This window comes from Spodoptera frugiperda, chromosome 4 (assembly GCF_023101765.2).
Source record: "Spodoptera frugiperda isolate SF20-4 chromosome 4, AGI-APGP_CSIRO_Sfru_2.0, whole genome shotgun sequence".
Lineage (NCBI taxonomy): Eukaryota > Metazoa > Arthropoda > Insecta > Lepidoptera > Noctuidae > Spodoptera > Spodoptera frugiperda.
This window is the reverse complement of record NC_064215.1, coordinates 4,713,677-4,740,764: the sequence shown is the minus strand read 5'-3', so window position 1 is coordinate 4,740,764 and position 27,088 is coordinate 4,713,677. Positions and strand designations below refer to the sequence as shown.

Sequence of the window (27,088 nt, the reverse complement as noted above, 5' to 3'; positions counted from 1 at the left end):
TTACAGAGATTGCCTAATATATAACTATTTTACTACAGCTTTGAGCTTGCATATTAAAAGTTTAATAGTTTATACTTTAAACTGATAATAAATGTTTAATAGATACGTTCTACAATTTATAGACTGCGCATTTATTAGGTATGCAAAATTAAAGTCTAGAAAGCATTTCATTTACTTTAAGACGCAATAAATATAGATATTTTAAAGAAACTAGAGCAAACAACTAAACTAGGTTAGCAATTTAAATTCAAATCAAATGTAATATAATTTTAGCATTTATGACTACGAAATAAGGGCTATAGTCCAAGATTTTGTACTAAAGGTATACTACGCGAGAAAATCTCAATTTTCTCTTTGTTTTTGTTGTAACACCCGCGGCAATAAATACAAACGGCTCTCATTCATAGCCCAGATATTCACTGCCTATACTCCACAGGCTATCATTAAGCTTCAAATTAATGTTATTAGAGGAAGCACGCAAACCACATTAATAACTATTTTCTAAATTAAATCAAGTTTTTTTTTCAGAAACTTTCAAAGCATTCTGTAAAGTAAAAAAGTAAATGGCTATGAATGCTCGTATTATTGAATTAAATTCGGCGTGTACCTGTCTAATTTTGATGGAACGTGGTTATTGCTGGTACTGATACCTGGCATAACTGTTCTTCTGTATTCAGTCCAGTTATTGACTGTTATGCCTAGAAGATATAACTGGTGGAATTTCCTTTTCTTTTTAAAAAAAATAAGTTTCTGACCTGTGTTGTGGGTGCGTTTACAAAGCGCAATTAGGTACACCCCAATTTCGGAACAATAATTCGTGGATTACAATGAATTATTCAACTATGCAGTAGGTAACCAACTAGCCAGATGCCCCAACCACTGAGATAACCGCGAGTTAAAAACATATTTTAAACCAAGTATCAGGCACTTACAAGAAGTTTTAGCCAATTTCTGATTCAACATGATTTTTTCTTACTTATTGTAAAAGTTTATACTTAAGTGAACCATTTTTTGTAGTAATCACTATTGTTTGGATACCACCGAACATACGATATCACAATTCCAATATGTTTGATCGATTTAAGAAAATAAATTGGCCAGACATAATGCCCTCAATAGACTACTCGGCAGTTAAATTAGGGATGTCCAGACTCACTAGTGGAAATGATTTGCAATTGTATCGATAGTTTTTATATCGATTTTGCGGTTATTGTCGGAGTGAGTTGATTGGTGGTGTCTTGGAATCATTATTTGGCTCGCGATCCTCGTTTAGGTATCAATCTTCATGTCAATCGTGAGTCGTGATGCCTCATTTGGGTCAGAAACTGAGAAACTGGGTGTGACGTCACAGCTCCCAAGTCCGGAAGCGCCCCGCTATACACACACTTGATTCGTTTTTCTTTCTTCAATATCATTATACCTCACATTATAAAAGATGCCGTCTTATTTATTTTTCTTAGTTGCCGTTATTATGCGGAATGAAGATGTAACTTTTTATATGTCCATCAGGCACAACCTATTAGTATGGTTCACGCTTTAATGGCAACCAAATAGTTTTTGTTCTATTTCTTATTGTTAGTTTTTCGACAGATAATAAAGTGATTTTGCATTAGTTTTAATGTAAAGCGTGTAATGTAGGTACCGGTCTGAATTACGGTGAGAGCTAAAAAAGGATTAACTCATTATTTATCAAATTTTATTCAGAAGTGAGTCAACTTATGCATGGATGAATAACGGGACTAGTTTATACATGATACACCTACATTACCTTCCCCTTTATGTAAAAAAGGTTTAATACAAAGTTAATACTAATATATTTTTTTTATATAAACGATGCCCCACACTAGAATTTTCTCCTATATCGTAAGTGCGTTTACAGACATAAAATTTCAGAACATAACACCCAGACCCGAAACAACAATTTGTGGATCATACAAAGAGTTGCTCCGTGCGGGAATCGAACCCGCTACACTTTGCAAGGCAGCCAGTTGCCCAGCCACCGCACCAACCGTGCAGTCAATCTTTTTTTAATACACGCACTGCCTCATGTACTACCTGCATACTACTACCTACGTACCTACTAGATACATAGGTACCTATGTACGATTCGATTAACCATTGTCAGTAAAACAATACTTGTGAACACTACTATCACTAACGGTGCTCGTATCACCACCATCTTAACATACTGTACTAATTTTCGCATAAAGTCAAGTCAATTGTCTCAGTACTTTTACGGGTATAAGTAAACAAAAGGCCATTAGTTGATCATTCCCTTTGTTTTGGAGAAAGTCGTCGAGTCCCACACGTGCGTCTGTCAAATTCTCATAATGTACGGCTTTAATTGTTGTTAATTAGATGTAAAATGTGCTAAATAACTAACATTTTAAGTTATTTCTTTGAATAACTTACGTTTTTATGTCATTAAGTACGCCATCTTTGTTTTTCTCATTAGTTGGTTCTTATTTTAAAAATACGCTTTCGTTCTAACAGGCCGTAAACAAAGTATAAAAAGAAGTTTTTAAAAAGAGGTCGCACCTCTTGCTCTCTTGTGCCTATTGTATTTTTTTTTTATAAATAACTCTTCGCGAATTCCGTAATGTTTTATTTATTTTTATTGCAGCTCCCTGCAGGTGGTCCATAGACCACACTGATTGCAGACCAAAAGTTCAAGTAGACGAAAAACCTAACAAAAATGTAACCGGAGTAAATTGCATTTGAGATATAATAAACATAAAAATACCTAAGCAAAAACGGCGATGATACGAATTTATTCTATCAAATCTGTTATTGCAATAGATTTTCGATGTTAGATAAGAAATGACTAGATAAAGCTACTGATCCAAATCGAATTTCGAAAAAAACGCAGCTTACAACGGCGATACTGTTAAAGACTGGGACTGACTTATAAACCATACATTTATGTGAATGAACATTTCCGCCAAGCAATAACTTATGTATGTAAAATGGACTTATATACACGTACTTATAGTAAGCGGTTACAATAAATCACAAATATCATGACTATACATTAACCCCGAAAGCTTTGACAAGAAAGCCATACAGTTACATACTGGTACAATGGTGGCACATTACCGATTTGTGAAAGACAATTTCCATCGGTTGGGTCGTGCGGAGGAAATGCAATATTGTTGGTCTTATTGTTCCTATTCCTACTATCTGCTATGAACACTTCATTCTAGAGCTGTTTACAAATAGGCCTGATACCTTTTTGATTTATGGTTAAGGAAGAGGAACTTAAAAGCATGTTGATTTAGGCACGCATTAAGTAAAGTAAAAACGGTAAATTATTAATCATTTTTAACTGACTTCCTAAAAAGGAGGAATTTTTCAGATTTAGGAGGTTTTAAGATTAATATGGAACTTAAACCAAAATGGAGACGGTAAAACTAAAATGGTTCCCGTTTTTAAAAAAAAGTTTTATTATTTAAAGGTACCTATTAAAAAATCTTTAAAGGCTGGTTGGAAAGTATGTAGGCCAGAGAGCAAACAGAAAAGAAAAAAAAGATTCGAACGTGTTTCTCGATTTGGAAATCGTTCTTAATTTGAAGATTGCGATTTAACGAAAAAGTTTTTTAATAATATCGTCACAGTCACAGAGTTTTTTGCTGGCATTATACGTGAATAGATGGAAAAGGATTTGGTTTTTGCCACTGAAAACGCCCGCTAAGTTCCACGGAATTACTTAGTTGATACGTAACCGGTAATTTCATTTCGTCCGATTAGTTCTAGAGTCATCAGCCGCGCGTTTTGAGCAAACCACTAAGATAATTGTACGTAATGGAAATTATAAAAGATGTAAATTATGCGTTAGCATCCATCTATTTTGGGGATTTCTGTTTTTGCTAGAACGGGCAAAAAATTGCTAAAGTCATTGTTGGTAACTCGCATCTCAATATTTCTAAAATCTTTCAAAAGACATGACTCAAACAAGTTGAAGATTAATTTATTTAAAAGATTTTAATCTTAGTTGCAAATACATCTTCATTCATCATAAAGCGTTAAGTCTATTATTCAATCATAGTTAAACTGTAAACACAATTTATTAACTAAACAATGGCGAGCAAATATTTTAAAACACGCCTATTAGAGAGGCGATTAATAACACTTTTGTAAGTAATATTTTGTTTCTTTTTTCACAGGAGTCCCGACGGATCGGTCGGAGCATGCGTTTGCGTCGGCGCAGGAGTACAAAGAGGCACTCGAGGCTATACGGAGGCATACTGGCGCCGTAAGTAACACTTTACATTAAGGCTAGGCTACATCACTGTGACAATGTATTGCGTGACATGCTATATACTGCACACCGTAGTGAATAATAGGGATGATGACCGAGTCAAAAATAAATTATTATCTACGACTTTTCAATACAATAAAATATTCAAAAATAATCACACTTTCATTCATAAATTTGATGAACTACTTAATTTTCGATTTTTTCTTGCTAATTTTCTAAAAATACGTTAAAAACTTATGATGTCATATTAGAGTATTTCATACAAAGTTCATAGAAAATATAGTTTTTAGCGTTTCAAAAAAAGTATTGAATTTGACTAGTATGTAACATGCCTATTCCCAAACATTATTATATTATTTGAAAATCAGGGGCAACGGCTGACTTGGCCGTTGAGTTATATCCACTAACTTATAAAGAATGTTCAGGAGCCAGTCACATAACAATAACAAAGGAATCGCAGTAAGGAACCTTTGACTTGGCACGAGTTTCCTTAGATTTCATTACTTTTTAGAGATAAGCAACTGTCTCCATCGAAGCTTGGCAAATTTTTTACAGAATGTTTTTCACTATCCATTATTTTTTTATGGTATAATTCAGCAAATGAGCATATGGATCACCAGATGGTAAGTAATCACCTTCGTCCATGGACGCTCGATACACCAGAGGCGTTACAAGTGCGTTACCGGCCTTTTGGAGGTTAGGAATTTAAGGATTATTGGGGACTCGGGGATTGGGAAGATTGGGTAATTGAGTCTCCGGTAACCTCACTCACACAACGCAAGCGTTGTTTCACGTCGATTTTCTGAGGCCGTTGCCGTATTTGTGCCGAAAGCGTGGCTCTCCCACACTTTATATCGATATCGATATCAAATAACTAAAAAATATGGCTTTTTTGCACCAATATATCCACTTTGGGAAACGACTCGTTGCAGTGTAGTGTTGTGTCTTCGCCCTTACATTCATGCATATAAGTCTGATAACACAGATACCCGTCAACCATCATAAAAAAGCTTTGAAAAATAGTCTCAAGTTAGTGCCTAGAATGTAATTTCTATTCATTCGATGCCTCTGGTATTACACTTGTTTATTACCAAAGTAATTCGTTGCAATCAATAATGTACGTAATTGGCTTACTATATCTACCTTTTTAATAAGAGTAGGTACCTACTGCTCCATCCGTAGTAGGTACTTACTAGTGTGCCGAACCAATACAAGTTCCAATTTAATGCAGTAATGTCATTTGGAGAAAAAATCCATTATGTTGGGTAGTACTTGCATCATAGAGGTATAATGATGGGTCGTGGGCCATCTCCACTTAAAAGCTACAAAAAGTAACTGGTAATTTAAACTAGACACAAAAAAGTAGTGTGAAATAGAGTGAATGAGTACCTTTAAAGGTACGTATTTTGGTGGCATGCATTTTGATATTTCATTTGCCAAAGTTAACGTAAAATTTTATGTAAGTTTCTCGTCTTTGGCGATTAACTTTGAATAATGAAATTTATGTACGATGGGCGTCAAAGTCAAAGACATTTTAGTAGCAACATTATCAAATAACTTCTCCCTCCTTGGGTGAGGTTAGAGAGAGTGTCTTAATGACTAAAAATCACCCTGGTCCTGCCTCAGCTTTAAATCATAACCGGCAAGGTTGTCCGCATCCTCGGTCGGGATCTAGTAACTATGCTTCTTCTTTACGCTCCACAGTTGTGTACATAACTTTTGACACGAAACTGTTTCTTGACACGAAGTAAGGAGAAGTACGAATGGGCTCCCATCCACATATCATTCTCAGCACGCGTTAATTAATTTTAAAAGCTGTTGATGCCCGCGGCTATTTCTTGACCACATATGAGACGCTTCGAATCTCCTACGACACTCGTCTTAAAAACATGCGTGTAAAATAAAATACCCTACGGCTTAAATCACACTCTATATTTATATTTATTTTATTTAGATACTAGGCCTGAGGCTAAAAAACCCTATATCAAAACTGGGTCCCATTTTAATTAATATTTCCAAGTCTATAAATATGGAAGGTACTAATTATCGGTAGCACCACAACACCGCCTTTGAATAAAACATATATCTGTAAATTAAAAGATTTCTTGATAGAATCGTAGAAAATAAAATGAATGGAGACGTTGTCAGACCTGTTCTGCACATATGTAGGTACATTGCATCTTCATTTTATCTTACCTTTATGCATTAAGGGGATTATTCCCCTACCTGTCCCCTGCACCAGTCCTTTTCTATATATAATAGGATAAGTAACACCATCTTTCTATCTATTTACATATAAATATGTAGAACATTCATTAGTAATCATTCAACATAAAGCCAAAGTTAGCCTAATTTAGGTACATAGTTATAAATCCTAATCCGATACCGATAGTTACCGGGACTTCGGCTCAAAGCAGTAGGAACGGGGTGGTTTTTAGTCAGTAATAGTCTGACACTGCCTCTCGACCCACACAAGGCGGGAAAAGTCTAAGGAATTCTTCTTAAAAAAATGGTTGTAGAGTACAGATGTATTGGCAATCTTAAATAGTTTATATGTAGGTAGGTTTATATATATGTACCCATCTTACAGGTTTCAAAGGAAGTTGTAAAAGGTACAAGGCTCCTAATTTATTCGTCTAATAAAAGTTAGTTTAATTGTTATTTCATATCGTTAAACTGTATGCGAAACATTGGCGTGTCGCACTATTTCTACCCACTAGACTAATCACGTAATTTATTGTTTTATGATATGTTGTTTTAAGGTTTCCATCGAGTTCGTTAACTGTTGAATTAATTCGTTAGATTCAAATTAAGATACGTTATTAAATTTTAATGTGGATGTTGACATTATTTCGTTGTTTAATGTGCGTTTTATAGGCCATTAATGTATCAGATACAAATTAGTAACATCGAATATTAATGATTAATTATTATGTTATCGGCTTATTCACGTAACTGTTTGATGAGGAACTCAACTAGTTTCAAGCCATGCTAGAGGCTCATGTTCATGAGCAGCATTCTGTGCCGTCCTGCTATGTGTAAGCCGATAACATACCTAATATTTAATTTAGTATGTCACACGAAAGTTATAATAAAATAATTATGATCTTATAGAGTAAGGCTATGTTAGTAATGTCGCACCGGTACAGTGAAGTTGGGCATCGTCTCTTAATGATGAAAAAACGTTTAAAATCCAGTTAGTATTTTCAGAGAATATTCGTACCAAAACACACAAGATTTTACCTGATCATAATATTCGTATAGATAGACTCGTCATGGACATACGTTAATATACTAGATAAATATAGAGGTAGCATGTTCTAAAAACCCACAATTTATTATACTCTGTTTGTTTGCCCGGATATACCGAAATTACCGTAATTACGGGATGTCTTAATGTTATCACTGCGAAGTAGTAATCGGTGCGAACATTATTTTTAGAAGCGACTTAGAAAAAGTGTATAAATGTTCGTAATTAATCCTGTTGAAACTTAGCTAAATAATTTAGTCTTATAGCCTAAGGCTTAATCTCCTGAGACATTCTAATCGCAGTTAGTTAAGCACTCTGCTCATCCATTAAGAAACCCGTCTTCATCCACCCTTTATATGATAACAGGGTGATTACATTATCATTTTTGCCTAGCTGGTTATAGGACTGCATCGTTAGTCGAATTATTGGACTCCTGAGCAATACTTCGATCCTATCTCGGATTTCATAGTAATATCATTGTAATTCTTCGTTTTTATTGCAAGTTACATGAAGTTTTTAAGTATGGTAATTTACAGCAATAAGCTTTTTTGAGGGAAAATCATCCAATGACTTCTCTCGCCTTGGGGGAGACGAGGGAGTGTCAGACTCTTACTGGCTAAAAAACACCCCGTTCCTACTCCTTCTTTTCGAACCGGAACCCTGATAACCTGCAAGGCAGTCCGCAAAAGCTTACCTCCTAATAAAACGATTCATAACTGATACCAAGTAGGCGTACAACGTAACGTTGTAGCCTTGTAGGTATAACTGGACTTCTCACTGGGTACTAATTCAGCGATCAAAAAGGCGTGTAAAAGTTATATTTTTCTCCTAACTATATTTATAAAGAACTTTATCGAACACTAGTACTCTGAACTGGCTTAGAGTTGTATTAATAAACACTTCTTTTATATCTAGCCATTAATTTCTCCTTTGACATTATCTTAATTAAAGGTGGAAAAACTGCCGGGTATTTCTGGAAATAGCTATCTAATAATTTACTTGACATTCAATATTAATATCACACCTGCTTATTTCCTATTGGAAATGAACACTTGTAGCAGTAATTAAAACACCTTTTCATTTTCATTTTTACAACTGCCCAAAGAGGAGGAGGTTTTCATTAAACATGAACAAGAATTGTATTGTGAACCTGATTGAAAAAGAGTAACCTATGGAGTTTCTTGCCCGTTCTTCTCCATAGGAATCTACACTTTGGAACGAGCAAATAGCTTCACTAGAGGACTGACCGACAGACAGAAAAAAAAATGGTTTTTCTTTTTAATATTGTAATAATTTGCTCGACTTTCAAAGTGCCTTCTCGGCATTCTATTTGAAATAAATAATCCAATCCTTCCTATTTCTTCTCTTAGGAGCGCAGCAAACCTCAGCGCACATTGGAAGCTGAACCAGAGGAGTCCCAACAGGAGGTGGAACAAGAATACCTGGATGAGCTCCTGGTACCTGAACCCTGGGAGCTGAACAACACTGCTCGAGCTGGCACTGAGATCCTGTTCTTCAACAGAGTGCCTAAGGTCGGCAGTCAGACGTTTATGGAACTGTTACATCGGCTGGCGTATAAAAATCAGTTTGGTAAGGATATTGTTAAAGATCTTATGCATATTTGACAGTGCTTATATTCTTAGGCAAAACATAACTGGTGAATAGTGAAGCTACATTGTTTGTAATGAATTTCCACCAACCCGTTTGATACTACCACAAACTGTATTGCTATAAGGTTCAAATCGATTTGACAATTATACATTCTTAATGCCAGCCTACTGGTAAACCGAGATTTTTAGTTAATTTACTATGTCTCACGAACGTTAAAATAAAAAATAAAAATAGAATAATATAGAGGATGTATAATAGATATGTTTAAAAAAACATCGAATCTTTTGATGAAATCTTCTCGTATTAAATAGCTGCTTACGAATCGCAACGATCAACTTCGGAAGTAATTTAATTTATCAACTTTATCTAAGTTATTAATGATTACAACTATATTCACTTACGTTGAAATTAAAATTAAAATACCTAATATTTCCTTAGGTAATTTGATTAGTAATTAAACATTAAAATATATATTTTAGTAAGTAATTACCGGTTTATATTAGAACATGTTTATGTATCTGTGATAGTCGTCAGAAGATTATATTACAATTTCTTAATTAATATAAAAAATAAAATGCACAGTTGGTTGCCTGAGAATATTACTGAGAAGTATATAAATGTTCATAATATCATAATATAAGTAGAATATTATACTTTACTAACGTTTAAAGTCATAATAAAATAATAAAAAGCTGACTATTCTATTCTTCGCCGGTAAAGATAACTTATTCAATTAACTATGATAGTTAAAAGCGCATAAACGTAAAGGCTAGATTATAACAATTTTCACTTAGATATGTTGAAGTAAGTTATACATTATATTATATAGGTACACTTGTATGTTCACGGTTTTTGCCAGAGAGATATAGTAGTAAATTAGTAACACATAATTTTCGCCATTTATGTAATGTTCCATGTAATGGGAGGTTTATACATATTAAATACATAACCTCACGCTTGTCTCCTATGGGTGTAGGCAGAGATTACGCCAATTGCTACAATTATACTAGGAAGAATAGGAGGTTTAAACCTCCTATTCTAGATGGTAATGATTTTTTTAAACTGGGAACATATCTCTGCTCCACTCGGGAATACCAGTCTCAAGCGCAAAATAGTAGTCAACAATTTTCGTAAAATATTATAGGGATAAAGTATTACAAGAATTTGGATATTGTGAATAAAATAATATGTTCTAATAATAGTTGTCTGGTTCAGGTTTCCATCGGGATGCTGTCCAGCGTGTGGAGACCATTCGCTTGGCGCCCGCTGATCAGATGGCACTGGCGAGCCTCGTGTCTGCGTACGACCCGCCTGCCTCATACATCAAACACGTCTGCTACACTAATTTTACCAGGTAAACTGAAACTATTGTATTTAAGTACGTTGCTTTCTGAAATAAAACTAAATAAACGATTACTCGGGATCATTTTAAATAGTGTCACTCACACATTTTGTACATTATTTAAACATGATTAAGAATTGAGATTACATACATACGATAACACCTGTCCCCCAGAGACTGTGGAACGCCAATTGCTACGCTTCTTACATACCTCTTTCGCTTCATCAAGTGTCTTTTCGTGTATTGCGTGTGTCTGTTAAGGGTACCTACTTTTAAATGAGATTACCCATGTGAGATAAGTAGATACTTTTATCAAACTAAGAAGGAGTAAAGATTTTTATGATATATTATTATGAATATAAAAGTCAAACTGCTCTGCAGTTAATTTGTACCATGTAAACACAACAGCATTTGGTAAAGAGCCTCTTAATAACAACGACGACGCCGACAAACAAACAACTTTACAATAGAAACAGTCAAAAGTTATTCCGCATTCAAAATTCAGGCAATTTTCGGGTTCTTGCAATGTTCTATTTAAGTTTTGATACTGTGTATGCGATGCTAATAGCAGAGTGCGCGCAAGACAAACCGCCGCCGGCGACCGAAGCGTGAAATGAGCGAAGCGAAACCAAATAAACATGAAAACCCGCGCTGTATTCATGTTTGCAACTTGTTAAATCGGAGCCGTAATGGGTAAACTCCCAACAAAACTATGTCAGCAACCAGTAAATTACTAAACAATAAAAATACCGGACATGATCTAGGACTACAGTCTAACAATATCAGCCATTATTTCTAGATCCAATCATTAGTTTTTCTTTCTTTTTCCTTGCATTTTAACGAGTTGGTTGCGGTGACTTAACTAGAATGCCGGGTAACATGAAGCAAAGCTGAACATTTTCCCACAACCATCCGCAGTTTATGCTTCATTATTTTATGAGAATTAACGAACTGTTAGCAGTTATTAATGTTTATGAGATACTATTGATATCGCAAGTTAAATTACCTTTCAAGTTGTCAAGGTTTCTAGTTAATCCCAACGACCGCTTCAAACCATCACCGCAATGAGCGTTCGGTATGTGAGGCTGCCGTAGGTTGCAGCAGTCCATCTTCCCAGTCATTAGTCCAAGCCATTGAAATCAAATGAAGCATAAACTAGCGGTATCTGGCGCTAAATCTTCATTGATGTGAAACAAAAATAGACTTCCAGCTGTCAAGACATTGATACTCATATTTACGCGTCACTAGTGTTGGAAAGCCGGCGGCCGGCGGCTCTGAGGCATCAATCACGGTGCACCAAACATTATTGGTTGGATACTCGTAAACATATGATTAATGTTTCTTGCGGACGTTAATTGCGATCTGCTATTACCTGATAGCCGAGTCTCTTGTTAGTGTTAATTATAAAGCGGCACGTGCAAAAACTAAGTTCTATCTATCTACCTGTTCCATGTTTCCATTGTTCAGGCGGCCGTCGACGCAATGAGAGCGGAATGCGTTTCGGTACTACTGTTTTTTCTATGCAGTTTTTATTGCAATTAGTTGTTTAGTACTCGTATTTTTCACCGTGAAAACGTTGGATAATGTCAAAAGATGACATTGATATTATAATTACTGTAAATTGATCATTTTAACTGCAAGCACCTCTAGTGAAGACGACGTATTTTCCGAACGAATCGCGCTATAGATTGATAGATAAAGTAGACCAAGAAAGGCAATAAACTCCACTTTTACATGAAACTAATAATAACTAGTGGAAAGTGGGTGTGCTAACTGTAATATTAACTGCCCATTTGTAACGAAAACTGCGGTATTTTATAGCAATTATGTTTAAAATATCAACAAAAACCCTCTTTTTATAATCGATTAAAATGTTTATTGTAGTACGTGCGTGCGTCTTTGATAGTGTCATTTAGTCATGAAAGCAGCTGAACAAAGCGCTTTAACAAAAAAGGTGAAAGCCGATTTTTTATATTATTTGTAAACATTTCAGGTTGGGCTATCCGAATCCAATATACGTGAATGTGGTGCGCGATCCCGTGGAGAGAGTGATCTCTTGGTATTACTACGTGAGGGCGCCCTGGTACTACGTGGAGAGGAAGAGGGCCTTCCCTGATCTGCCTCTACCAGACCCAGCCTGGTTGAAAAAGGTTAGTTAATCATCATATTTTTCATTTGCCTGGGTTAAGATTCGTTAAGATATCTTTGAAATTTTGACGAATCACGTCCCAACAAAAATTCTTCTTTCTTTCTGCTAACCAATCACTATATCCAAGACTTAGTTACTTTACTATATAAACGTTTCTCTATGAGCCAAGTAATATACAGGGACATCCTCTAATAATACCGTTGTAAACAACTTCTATTACAATTAGTAATGGACGCCATCGTATTCTAAGCACGGCTCAGCCTTTGTACTGCACACTCCCCAACAAAAACAGACACGCAATTATTGACTCCAACTATTAATCATCACACCAGTTCGCTTATCTGATTGTAAGTAAGCATGCATAATACGTGTCAATCGGATAAATAATAGATCTAAGTGTCATATACATAAGAACCATAATTAAATTTTCATATTTTTTCTCCATCATCGTGAGAATTATTTGAGTCATTAGAATTTTTCTAGTGTTTATTTGAGACAATCGTGACATGATCTCCGTTCACGAGATATGTTTTTGTTCGGTAACGGTGAAAATGATGTTGTCGAGGATGAGTCTACTTGTACAATGATTGCAGAACATTTTGTTCGTGCGATAGCTTCTAAAATTACATGGAACACTTTGATGGAGCATGTAATAGTAACAAGATTATCGTAACCAGCTATCTATTATGTTGAATTATAACATAATCTTGAAATCTAGACGGTGTCGTGGTTATCTTTACACCAGTTCACTTTGGGTTCAGTTTTAATTAGCGCTCTGAGATGTTGGTACACTGGTTGCAAATGCATCTGCTAGACAACATTATCTTCTGATAGATAACATATAACTTGTACATTACACTGTACACGTTGCTTAACTTTTCAGGGGTGCTTAATCTAGACTAATAAATAAAATTGCAGTGTTTGTTTGTAATATTGAAATAATTACTTTTTACTACACGACACATATACCAAAATATTTTATTTTACAATTTTTGTCTGTCTGTTTGTTTGTTCCGGCTAATCTCTGAAATGGCTGAACCGATTTTGACAGGACTTTTATTGGCAGGTAGGTGATGTACTAAGAAGTACCTTGGGCTTCTTTTAATTTAGAAAAAGTAGATACAAATCCACACGAGTGAAGCCGTTCGCATCAACTATACATAATATGTGTTATATAATTAAATTGAGCGATTTCTTATCATAAAACATGTTTAAAAACGTGTTTGGCAGTCATTTTACAAACAAAAGTAAACAAACATTTATTTAATTCCGAAAACTGTTTTGTAAGTGTAAAGTTAGACACGCTTCATATCGAGTTGATCGCCCGCCAATTCACGGATGAAACGGCTAAAATTGAACACGTGCCGTGCCGTTAGCTGCGCAGGAGTTGATCCCAGCTAAGGTCGCCATTAGTAGGGAATGTTATGAAGCTATCTTCAGTTGATGATATAATCATGTAACTGGTGTATTGTTGCTATCAATCTTAACATTTTGTACATTATACATTGTTGAAAATTCGTGGCTGATTTAAGTTGTAAGTGCTGGCCCTTTCTTCGTATCTCTGCATATAATGTATATAGGTAGGTACTTATCTACTCTTAGTTACATATGTACGTGTGATGTTGATTACAAGATAAAAAACACAAGTATCATTAAACAGAACATGTATGTACACATCAAATGGTTGTACCAATCACAATATGTGATTGACTGTCGAAGACAATAGCTAAACAATTACATCTCTCAGCGGTATAAATCAATTTTTAATGCGACCGTTAACACCATGGTCGTATCGATAACCATTCGGCCGACTCTCCGACTAGATTCTCAAGCTTTCGCGATTTCCTTGCTCCGCAAACCTATTTCATGGGCATCAACACCCAAACAACTAACTAACTAACTCTTTGATGAATTCAGAATCATTTTCCGCGTTTTACACCATACACTGTGACGAATTAAGTTTTTTTTAGCGTGTCGAGCCCCGTTAGGGCTGTCAGATTGTTCATTCTAAAATCCCATGGTCAATAGTTCAGGCTGCAGATCAGTCGGTCACGATGCTGTGGTTAACACGACACGAATCAAAGCTCACGATCGACAACTTACATCGATATGTAACGAAGCAATGCGTCTAACGACTTGTGAATTAATTGGGTTAATGTATCTGATGGGAATGATACGTCATTTTAGTGCAGTTAACGATTTAATAGTGATGGTACTCTGTTTCTAATACTTCAATACATTAGAGTTGTACTTCGTAACTGTTATTGCTTCGACTTCTCAATCGGTTTACAACGTTTTTTAACATTGTAATTGGAATTTGTTCCAATTTATTCTTTTGCAGTAGCGTCGTGTCTATTAATGACGACCTTTATCTTTTAATAAAATCGTTTTCAATTATCCAATAGATAAAATAATATTGCTTCTGGTTGTACTTATTCAATGTTTATGAAGAATGGATTGAATGAATTAATTGTTTAAATCAAAGTAAGTAATTGAAAGGTGAATTCAGAAATGTTTCAATCAATTGAATGGGTTACATTTTGATGATGAATTTGATCAATGAAAAATTCTGATTATAATCGGCCTAAAAACTTGTTATGTATTATTTTCACAGCCAGTTATAATACCACGATTACTTAATTAACTAAAAATCACGGTTTACTCACTTAAATTAATGGAGAAAAGCTCTACTAGTCTCCAGTCACAGAGGACTCTTCATCATGAGTAGCGTACGCAAACGAAGCGATTAGGCTTTCCACGTCTGCATTCATTTTGTCAATCGTGAGACATGCCAGTTAATTTTGTATATCTCACCATAGTTATTATAAAAATAACAATTACTTAGTTTTATTTACAAAATAATGAAGTAACTGTAAAACGTAGGCTCTTAAATTTATATATTGCAGATAAATTCGTACCTAATTGTTATTGCAGTGTCAGTACTGTAGTATTTAAACCCTTATCTAGAATCTAAACTGGCATCTTAAATTGCATATTGGTATCGTACTGAGATGGTGCAATCTTGATCAAACTTCAAGAAGAACATTTTATGTGTATTGCCGCCAATACATTTATATGTATTTATGACTCGTAAAATGTATACAAACGTGTGTATTAAAGTGTTACAACAACACTACGAATAAGTCATTTGAATATTAAATTGTTTTAATAGTACAAAATATACATGAAATTGTAATAAAAAATAAAAGTGTAGGTGAATGCAATTTTACTGTTTTAAAAGTTAAGATAGGTTAAATTTCTTTTTAGCTTGATACGTGGTGGCTCGGTGATTTAAGACTTATTTTTTTAAGCTTCTCATGCATGAGAGTACGGGTTCGGAACCTACCAACGGCAACTACCAATGTAACTTTTCCGTCCTTTTCCAGAGGCTTTAGGTCAGCAGTGGCCACTTATTGGGCTGTTGATGTGATGTGATGATACAGTATAAAATAACAGTTTATATTTCAAGGAATAATTTGACACATCTTTTATCTTCCACCCGTTGATATCCACTGCAGGACATTGGCCTCTCCAATAGCAGTACATTTCGATCTTCAGCTCTTTGCGTGCAACCACTGTCAGTCATCTTGCAGATATCGTCATTCTACCTGGCTGGGCAGGAATATGATAGCGATTTCTTTACATGAGCATTCGTAACTAATGAATTTAGGAAGGAAATACGAAATTCTAACAGTTAGGAACTCTTCTCAAAATAGTGATGTACAAAGGAGGACAGATTCGCCTGATCATTTTAAAATTGTATTGCCATTGTAAAACCCAGCAAAAACCTTAACCCGTATTTTATAAATGTATCATCTAATAAAAAAGCGATAACGTCGCAGCTTAGTGACGCAACACGTGTAATCCCTTAGTCAATCGTCAATTCATGGATCAATTCAATCGGTCATGGAGCGGGGCTAGAAAGCTCATCTCATCAGGTGCGAGCAAACATTAGCTTGGTGGTGTTCAGGCGCATGTGACCACCATTGTACATTTACAGACTTAGAGTTAAGCGATCAATCAATGCTAATGAAAGAGAGTGGAAGCTTAAACTAATTGCATATTTTTTTGCAAAAGCTAATTTATATTTTAAACGGTACATGTTAGAGTTGTAATTGCCGAAAGCCTAGATTTCATCGGAGTGTGAATTAGCTTCGAGCTATTCTTTGACGAAACAATTAGCACCAATTCTTTAGAATATTAATCATTGATGTGGTTCTTAGAAGGCTAAGTAAAATAGATTCGGTTATAAGTTCCTTGTGAATCATTATAAGAGCATGATTAATATAAATCGATCATAACATTGTACCAATCGATCGTATAACGGGTTAATATAATATCGATTGTGCTTTTTCCTTAAAGAGAAGTGCATCAAAGTCCTAAAACACATGTGATATCTTGTGAATTGTACTTATCTAGTAACATTAAAATTTTTTGATCTAAGTAAGTACGTAGGTAATAAAGTTTTCCAAAAGGGATAAGTTGCCTTTGCGCTTCGCTTCACTCAAGTTGGTGATTCCCAAACCAAATTGAAATGCTCGTACATGGACTATCTTCGAATCTAGTGTTTGTACGTCTGTAGTTATGAATTATAGACCTTGTAAGGCAACCCACGTAGAGACTAGCGACCTCTTTCCGAGCATCCCTACAATCTCTAGATACCTATCGAAGTAGTCACTCATATATCAATGGCCGGGAAATGCATAAATGCATTAGCTATTCTCAAAGCTAAACTAAAACAGGCCGACATGCTCTGGATTTCTGAAACCGTTTCGAATATAGTTAATTCGTTCTCAAGAATATCTCGGTGACCGAACCTTTCGTAGAAAAATCTATTTCGTTTGTTTTCACGCACTATTTGGCTTTTTAGTTTTGTTACTATCGTTATTTATCATGCACTATTTAGTATTAAATTGTTTTATGTGCTATTTCTCATTAAAATAATTATTAGTTCTCTAAAAATAGTACCTAATAGAAAATTTGTCCCATATCTGATATCATAGTAATACAGCTAGGTGGAAATTACCCAAACTGTTAATTAGTGTTCTGGTGCGCTTGCGGTTTAACTCACGTTAGTAATTTAAGTACAATAACTGTAAAGTTTGTCATGGTATAATGGGTACAAGGTACCTTACCGCCTAATTATGGTTCCACTATAATACTGTACGTAAACTAATGCGTGAACAATCAGCCCAGTTATTTGGCGTACAGGGTAAGCAATAAACATTGGTTCAGTTCAGAGACAGTAACTATCTAACCTTTGATTGGCTACTGAGGTGACCACAAAAGATATTCTATCTTTGTACCCACCATATTATAAAAGAAATGGTACCTACTGAATCAATCTTTATTTTCTTACTAAACTTCGTACTGCCAAACTTTGCATTTTCTCACCTTTTAAACCTTCCTTGGACTTCTAATTCAAGACCAAAATTTGTCAAATCGGTCCAGCCGTTCGCGAGATTTAGCGAAATATAGATAGATGCTTATGAAATAGCTTAGCTGACTATTAATGCCAAATGTGAACCCTAACCATCTCAAACAAAATTCTTCGAACCAATTATACGTTAACTTTTAATGATAAATGTAACTAACAGTGCGAGGAATGTCTTGAGTCATCGGAAACTCAATTAGTTTCCAACAAAATAAAAAGTTTACTTGTTTGGTTTCAATACGTATAAACTGTTTAAATACTTACTTCCAGCTTACATTGGGATTTAATTAAATCTACAGATCTGATTGTGATGATAAACTGTACTGAGATAAACTATAAGTACGTATTCATTATCTGCTACACGTTATGTAATTTAGTACTACATAATACCTACATGTGTATTGCAACTACGATACAGAAAAACAGTTTTGTTTATTATATTTGGGAACTAAGTAGAATTATCTATCAACTAGCGGTGTCAGATTAAAAAGCAGAGGATGAAAAAAGGATGGCTTTATCTAGCTATCGCTTCTTATATGGTTTTCATATATCGAAGTTAAATGATTTTGTGGTAGGAAAAAATTTAAAATTAATATTGTTTATTTATAGCTGTGGTCATAGGCTGCACTGCAGGGCATAGACTTCCCTACCCAGCAAACATTTTTGTCATATAATCAAACATTTATATAACTTTGAGTCGTATTAAAGTTATTTTACAGTAGTTTTTATAACTCTTCGTCGTGTACTGGTACCTTATCTGACCGAATAGTCATATACATTTTTGGTCGTATTATAATGTCATATAGACGTTATTACGACTTTTTTATACAATCATCGTATAATAGTGTCTACGACGACATCTTTATAACTTACATACACAACTGTTTCGTCGTGTAAACGTTTTCGTAGTATAAACGTCGTAATACTGACAATTTTGTCATATAATTACCTTTTACACGACTGCTATACGGACAATTGTTGTTTAAACGTAGTATTAGTAACCATCACATATAAGTCGAATATTAGTCTTAAGAACGACCTCTATACGTCCTAAAGTATCACAAACATGATAATACGACTGCTATATAATTAATAGTCATGTTAAAGGTTTATAATCACCTTGTATACCACTTCCACCATTTTTAAATCAAATTTATAATATTTATTTACAATGAACTCGCAGCTTATTTGTCGGGAAGTTATATAGTAGTCATATAACGCAGTCACATAGTAAATTATTCATAAAAATATGTGATAACATTAAAATTTTGAAGGCGCATTAAAAATTTGTTAAAAATTAACTTCACATTAATCAGTAAACTTGATTGCCCAATGGTTTACAACTGATGGAATGGTTTTATCACCTCAAATAACAAGAAAAAAAAAACAAAATAAATACCGCTGTCAAAAACACTACTCCATTAAAATAATATTTTATAATATTCGTTCTTAATATAATCTTTAAAGGACCATTACATACCGATTACATCATATAAAAATCATATTTGTGACATTAAATCGAATACACGTCGCACCAGCTACCACTACACGACATGTAGTCCAATCGCCGACGCGTATATGACTACTATGCGACTAATTAGGTGTTTATATGACTGTTATACGAAACTCTTAGCGCCTTAAGTTATATAAAATGGGCCCAAATGCCGTCGAGTAAACGTCCTTATGACGTTTATACGACTAGACTAAATAACATTAAGTTGTTACCAAAACGTCTACTCGACGTCTTAAATGTTTGTTGGGTACCCTCCTTCCACTCCTCTCTGCTTTATTCAGAGAAAAATTATAAGAACACGAAAAAAAATCGCATGTCGTGGAATGCTGCTCATGATCATATGAGCTTCTGGAATAGCTTAAAACTAGTCGAATTCATCGTCAAACACTTACGTGAGAAAGCCGAAAAGCATAATACCTAATTAATGAAAAAAATCATACAGAGTGACCTCATCATTTATCGATTTAAAAGTGTTCAATGCCTTTTGAACGCCACCGGACAGTCAGTAAGGACTAAAAAGCACCTTATTTATTAACTCAATAATAGAACTTGGATTACACGAGTCTGTTCAAACGAGGCTTGTAAGTTGTACATAAAAACAAATTAGTTTTGACTCAACAAAAAATGTTGATGATATAATTAAGTTTAACAAAAAACTAACTCATACGTGCATAGTATTTAGTCTCAGCTGTGATAGTAATAAGCGAGCGATAATTAAAACTATTGATGGACAAACTTGATTGGCTGATGAAGATGTAGGTAACTTGTAACTTTTTTGCAAAACTTAAGGTTACTAACTATCATGAGTCATATTAAACTAACTAAAAATCACGGGTTACTCACGTAAATTAATGGAGACTAACGACGTCGTAAGTAGGCTGCGGGTGTCGCCGCATCTGAATCTGACTGAAAAGTCCCTCTGTGAATCGAAACTAGTAAACTTTTTCTCCATTAATTTACGTGAGTAAACCGTGATATTTAGTTATTACTTAATTAAGGTTACCAATTCATAAAGAATGGCTAGATTCTTTTAAATCAAATCAAGTTATAATAATAAAATAGCATTTGTATTTGTAGTAACTTTACCTGATGTACTTACATTTACTTTATACTTACCCTTTATTATCTGATTGCAGGACTTTGAAACGTGTGTGCTGAGTGGAGACCGGGAGTGCCGCTACATAGAGGGCCAGACGCACGAGGGTATCGGAGACCACCGCCGGCAGACGCTGTTCTTCTGCGGACATGACCCACAGTGCATGTAAGTTCAAGAGTTTATTTTTTGACGAGACTTCAGACGGTTTAAGAATTGCTATTATCATTTAACTAGGCACTCTTTTTTGTATTCGTCTTGTGAATCACGTATACCTACTCAAAACTTTTGTGATTGGTTGTTAAAATGTGTAGTCTTCTTATTGCTAATTTGTGTTTCATATTATTTCCTTAAAATTTCAGGCCATTCAACAGTGTGGAGGCTCTGCAGCGAGCTAAGAGGGTGGTGGAGGAGCAATACGCGGTAGTCGGTGTTCTGGAAGACATGAACTCCACTCTGTTGGCCTTCGAACGATACGTGCCCAGGTTCTTCCATGGAGCTCTTAAATTATACTGGGGTGTGTATAATTTTTACAACTTTAATAAAATTTTATTAGAATTGATGATGAGTAGTTGTCTAGATGATTGCTGAATTATGAATGGTTGGTTTTATTTATCGATCTTTCTTGGATAGGCAGCTCTTCTAAGCTCTTCATCTTCCAACATTCAGTGTGAAACAAGAGTTTGTCTGCGATTTGAACACTTGACTTGACACAAGAAAAATCCGGGCTTTAATTCTTTCTTTAGCTGCTCATTCTGCTGAACCCCAATTACATCACAGTTGTTTGGTTATCAATAATTGTTTGTTGTATCAGTAGTATATGAATTGTAAGAGTTGAGTGTTGGTCATTACAAGACCTGGACAGTAGAAGCGCCTGATGAATTAATACGAGCTATTGTGACTAATAGCGATTTAATATTTATGACATTCTATTTAAATCTAGAAAATTGTGAATAAATATGATATAAATCTTTAGGTAATTTTAGTATCAGATACTACATTTACTAGAAATTGATGATAACCTACATAATAATCAGCAATGAGATCACTATAGTCAATCGATTGGTAAAAATATGAATTTAAATCGACTGATGACCGATACTAATCAATGTAAGGCAATCTGATTAAAGATATTGTTATTTGCACCTGAATTTAGTAGCTATACATACAGTGTTATCATATTTTTTTGTTTCCGAGTGAAATATGGCACATTAGTCAATACATATATAAGCTCACCCCTGTTTTCCATTGAGTAGGCCCACACTATGGAATGCCAATTACTACGATTCTTATATACATCTTTCGCTTCACCAACAGTCATCGGTCTTGTCATGCATGCTCGTCGGTTTAGGGTCCTTTTAATTTGGCCCTTCTTTAATATATCGCCAATCTGATCGATATATGTCCGTCTAGGGCGCCCTTCACAGACGGTCCCTTTAATATCCGCTCTGTATACTTCTTTTGTAGATCAGTTCAGTTGAATAGATGGGTAGTAACATTTTTTTTATATAAATTACAGAGGAAATGAACACATTCACCCGAATCAACCGCAACTCCTTCAAGCCGCCAGTCTCCGAGGAAGTAAAGCAAATAGTCCGAGCAAACTTTACTAGGGAGATAGAATTCTATGAGTTTTGCAAGCAGAGGTTGCACATGCAGCTGAGGGCACTCCGAGACCCAACCATCACCCTCCCAACTCCCCGGAGGACGAGGAGGCGGAGAGCCCGTCATATGAACAGAGTGTAACCTTAGCAACTTGATGGGTATCCCATCGCTTCTAGACTGTGTTAGGTTAGAAGTCGTGTAACCGCCTCAAAGATAGCGTGACGTATCTAAAACAAACTTTGTAACACGAAATCTTAATTCGTGTTTGCTTTTAGTTAACTAACTCTCGAGCTAGGCCAATCACGCGACGTTAAGCGCCTGAGGATTTTCTTAAGGCAATTTTGTATTTACGTGTCTTTTGTTAATTTTAAGTTTTCCAGTGTTTTGTTTATTTGAAACTATGCCAGTGCAATCAACACTTTCCTTATTTCTACTTGTGTAGTCTAGTTTTTTATGTTATTTATGTAAATGTCAACACATTTGTATAAAGATTTTATATATAGTTTGCCAGTAAATTAATCTTACTCTAAAATTGAACTTGATTAAATTATTTTTATTTGCGTGATTTTGTTGTTTATTGTTAAGTCGTGATCGCCGCCATCTTGGCTATTGGCGCGAAATTGTGACTATTTATTGTAATTATTTAAGTGATGTCCATATTTTTTATTTTAAGCTAGGCATGAACCATTATAAGTACAGCTTCCTTTTTATATGATTTTGTATAGTCTAGGGGATAATTATTAGCTTTATTATTAACGCTAGTTACTAATAAGTCGCACTATTATTTAAAATATACTTCAGAGAGCAGTACTAGACAGAAAAGCGTTTTAAGTTACTTTAAATCTGTCTACTTTATGATCTGTATCTAAACTACGTAAAATTATTTATTACGAGATCAAATAAATATTATTGTGATATAAAATTTCGCTTATTGGTAAGATATTGTAATTAAACTACTTACATAGTTTGAAAATATGCCTTTTTATTTTAATTTCCCAGTACACTCATAATCTGGGCCAATGGGTCGCATGTAAAAACATAAAACTTATTTGTAATGTATTTGGTCCCAGTTGGGCGCCATTAACTAAATTGATTTTGAAACAAATCCCTTGTCGAATACAAGTACCAAGACATGGATAGGGTAGAATGGACCTTGGGGGCGAATTTTCAAAATTCCTGATCATCAAATTCGTTACATTAGGAGTTGCGATTAATTATTAGACTCCGGTCATAGTATTAGACTAATTTCGAAATGGTCCCAGTTGGGCGCCATTTGCTTAACAGAATGTTGGATATTATCCTCTATATTAAAGGTCCTCACCTAAAAATAACCCCCTTAAGTGTCCACACCCCCATTAAACATATAAGTATTGCTGACTGATGTAGATGGTGGAAGTGACCTTGGGAGAAGTTTCAGAACATTTTCAATTTTCAAACTTCGAATCAGCCGAAGGTAATGAAGTTACTTTCATCTCTGCGGCATTTCAAGTACAGATGGCGTTGTTCTAGACTTTAGGTATGTTTGTTTTAAGGGTTTAGTATTATTTCAAAAATAAACCAAGATTTAATAATTATGCACATTAATTTATTAGATAGGTATTTATTACAAAACAGGAGTCAATTAAAGAATAACAATAGTTCATAAGGATAGCATTCAAATTGTGTAAAAATAATATGGCCACATTTTAAGAATTCAGGTACATAAATACAAAATAGACAAAACATCGGCCTAATAAATAAATTATCATATCGCTTAAAAGTAATAATAATTTAATTTAATAATTTCTAATAGTCTCATTTTATTAAAATCTCAAAACTGAATTAACAATTGGCTATTAATTATCAGTTCTCACGTAGGAAGTATGTCATGACACCGTGATTATAAAAATATAAAATATATCCAGATTATAACATCGGTATAAAACATTTCAGTTACAATATTCGTTATTCTCATATAATTAGGATTCACAATTTTAAACATTTTAAACAACACGTTCGTAACTACATTAACAATTGAATAATTTTACAAAGTTCTAATACAGGAAGATATTATGTCACCATAGATATTACAACTACAGATATTCGCATTATCTACACTTCATAATGATGTTATGTGAATAAAATCTTTCTATCTAGGTGATACTCCTAACTCGACATTTATAACTATTACAAAGGTCTAATAGTGTCATAAAAATTGTATTAAAATATTAATTAATATCATTCAGAATTCATCTCTCTATGTACAAGGAGAACGGTGCGGCTGCGTAACAGCGCGCACCTGCACGCACATTCATCACATTTTATTGTCCTACGGGACGCTAATCTACAATTAACATAGTACGAAACAAAAATTGATGAATTATACATACATAACTCGAAACATATTTACTGCAAAATGGCACTCTGAGAACGAGTGGTTCACTCGTCGTTTACAATATCTACGCCTAATCTAATTCATATCACAAGTACGCTTTACAACGTGAAGCCTCATCAATCCAGGAGCCCAGGACGCCCGCACTGCCTCGCCCGCGAGGTGCCGCGGGCAGCACGCACAGGAATGTTCCAGCCCGCGCCGGCAGGGCGAGCCCGCCGCGCCGCCCGCGCACTCCGAGCCGACTGCGACTCCCGCGCACTCGTCACTCCGACACTGTCACCTCTCGGCTTTGTGCAGCCGCGTCAGTAGAACGAGGGGTGCCAGTCGACCGTAGGGTGCAGTGGCGCCGACGTACCCGAGGCATTCGTCGCATTCGCTGGCGTTACCGCGCCTAGCGCGAGGCAGTCGAAGCAGTAATTAGCACTGCTATTGCTGTCCCAGAACTGTTGGCCCTTGCATAAGAATCTTACGGCTAACTCCAAGCGCTGTCCTGAAGATATTGCGGGAGCATACAATACAAATTGGAAACGGTCAGAGAAACCGTCGCAAGAACCTTGCACGTAGGTTGCCTGCAAGTCGGTGTATGTTTTCCATCTGTTCATAGTGTAGCGTATGTGCACAGTCTTGTGGAAGTCTAAGTTTCGTACTCGTACAGAGCCACACACGGTGACATGTACACCGTCACACACGCGAGCACTTTCAAGGCACACATTTTGCGTTTCTAATTTATCCGTAATATCTACTGGAAGTTGGAACAGTGGGACCAGCGTTAGAGCGCCAAGTCGTGGTGCTGGTCTTGCTGGTGGAGTACTCTGTACATCGCAACCAGTAAGATCGTCGTAAGCAGATTTGGGTACAACAGGTATTTCATCCATAAAAGTCTTTACATCTGCTAGATCGAGGCCTAAAACGTCTGCAAAACGTACAATTTTCTTACGGCCAGGAGTGCCGGGTGGCGTCTTTCCTGTTTTGAGTGAGGAGCAGCGCCTAACGCGTTGAGGTCGGTCGTCTTCTGCTTCGACTTCAGTTTCGTTGTGGTTTTCATCATTCACTTCTGCACTTAATAGGGACGGCTCGATTTCAGGTGCTGGTGATATTTCTTTATCAACAGAAACTTCACTGGTTATTATTTTTAAAGGTTCCCTACTGATTTCGTTGCATTCCACTATTCCATTAGTTTCCTCTGTTGGGGTTTCTTCATCAAGTGGGATTTCAACTTCGGCCAGTGATAAATTTTCCAGACATTCTGTTGCTTGAGTTTCATCACTTTTTTCATTTTGTAATTCTTCTGCTTCAACACCATCAGATGGTTCACTTTTTGCCGATTCAAACTCAGAGTCACTGTCTACTGTGGCACTTGGCAAATTAGTTAAGCTAATAGCGTCCGTATGTAAGGCAGCGATCGGTTTCGGAGCACAGTCGATTTCATCGAGACTATTTTGTGGTGCACAACCCTCAAATGTGATTGCAGAATATAATCGTTTGTTTGCGTGACCATTTTCACGCGAGATTGGTTGAAGTTTAACTGGTGGAGTGCACTCTGTGTAAAAAGCTGTAGAAAATATGAACCCATTTTGTGTTTTATCTGGTTGTTGTAATAAGAACTTGGCTTGTTCTTTAACTAATTCAGGCTCAGAGTCGACGTCATAAAAAGGTGGTTCTTGGTCTTCGGTGGGAGATCTTTCTGGGAAGGCAGGCTCGTAGTCATCGACGGGACTGGATGGGCTCTCACATTCTAGCTCGAAGTCGTAGAAAGTGTCGAGATCTCGTGTGTTGGTGGAGGTTGTGGGCCTGTGCTGTGCGCTGGCGTCGCGTGTGAGCCAGCTGTTCTCACAGTGGTCGTCGTGTGCGCCGCCGAGGTTGCTGAGGCGTGAGTGCAGGTCGCGCGCGAACGCCGCGGCGCGTCGGCCGCACGACATCGGCAGCAGTGAGGTCAGTCCGCACTGCGACCCTGCGCGATCTCCGCTCATCTGCGTCTGTAACATACAACATCCACTGTTACAAATTGAACCGACTGTAGACATTGTATCGCGGTTATTTATAAATCAAAGGTGACCTACATGGTTATTTTATTCATATTGGCACGAATAAACATCGTAAGTAAGTGAAATAACAGCTGCATCGAAACGCAGGAATTCCAAACATTCAACCAATTGCAGAATAAAGTATCTGTTATATATACAGTATCAACATGGATTGCGATAAAAATCGAACAGCTTTTTTGGACTTTTTCTTTGGATTTCTTGTAATACGACAGTTAAATCCAGATTTGCTATTAATCTTGTGAAAAACTTTGTGGTCATCAGCTATTTATTCCCTCTTTATCGTAACATGAAAGTTGAATGTCAAATGTGAACGGCCTCGATAAGATAAGGGGACTACTTATTGCTTCTCTGTGGTCAGTGGGCCCCACGGACACATGGACGGACAAGAACATAGCGTCTCTGATGTATGAAGTG

The 27,088-nt window shown here is 35.8% G+C and overlaps 2 protein-coding genes across 8 annotated transcripts in view; one reads left to right on the top strand and one right to left on the bottom strand.

Annotated features, from left to right (window-relative positions):
* Window positions 1–23,228, top strand: part of LOC118272929 (heparan sulfate 2-O-sulfotransferase pipe) — a 95,755-nt gene extending 72,527 nt beyond the window's left edge. For all 3 annotated transcript variants that reach the window (XM_035589661.2, XM_050693351.1, XM_035589662.2), the window contains exons 4-10: window positions 4,164–4,252; window positions 8,879–9,098; window positions 10,335–10,473; window positions 12,455–12,611; window positions 20,694–20,818; window positions 21,013–21,167; window positions 22,170–23,228. In XM_035589661.2, the coding sequence (XP_035445554.2) occupies window positions 4,164–4,252; window positions 8,879–9,098; window positions 10,335–10,473; window positions 12,455–12,611; window positions 20,694–20,818; window positions 21,013–21,167; window positions 22,170–22,396 (1,112 nt within the window). In that variant the 3' untranslated portion in view covers window positions 22,397–23,228. The remainder of the gene's footprint in view (window positions 1–4,163; window positions 4,253–8,878; window positions 9,099–10,334; window positions 10,474–12,454; window positions 12,612–20,693; window positions 20,819–21,012; window positions 21,168–22,169) is intronic.
* A 590-nt stretch (window positions 23,229–23,818) lies between these two features.
* Window positions 23,819–27,088, bottom strand: part of LOC118272928 (glycogen-binding subunit 76A) — a 51,264-nt gene continuing 47,994 nt past the window's right edge. For all 5 annotated transcript variants that reach the window (XM_035589659.2, XM_035589656.2, XM_035589655.2 and 2 more), the window contains exon 2: window positions 23,819–26,605. In XM_035589659.2, coding sequence (XP_035445552.2) covers window positions 24,932–26,599 — 1,668 coding nt within the window. In that variant the 5' untranslated portion in view covers window positions 26,600–26,605 and the 3' untranslated portion in view covers window positions 23,819–24,931. The remainder of the gene's footprint in view (window positions 26,606–27,088) is intronic.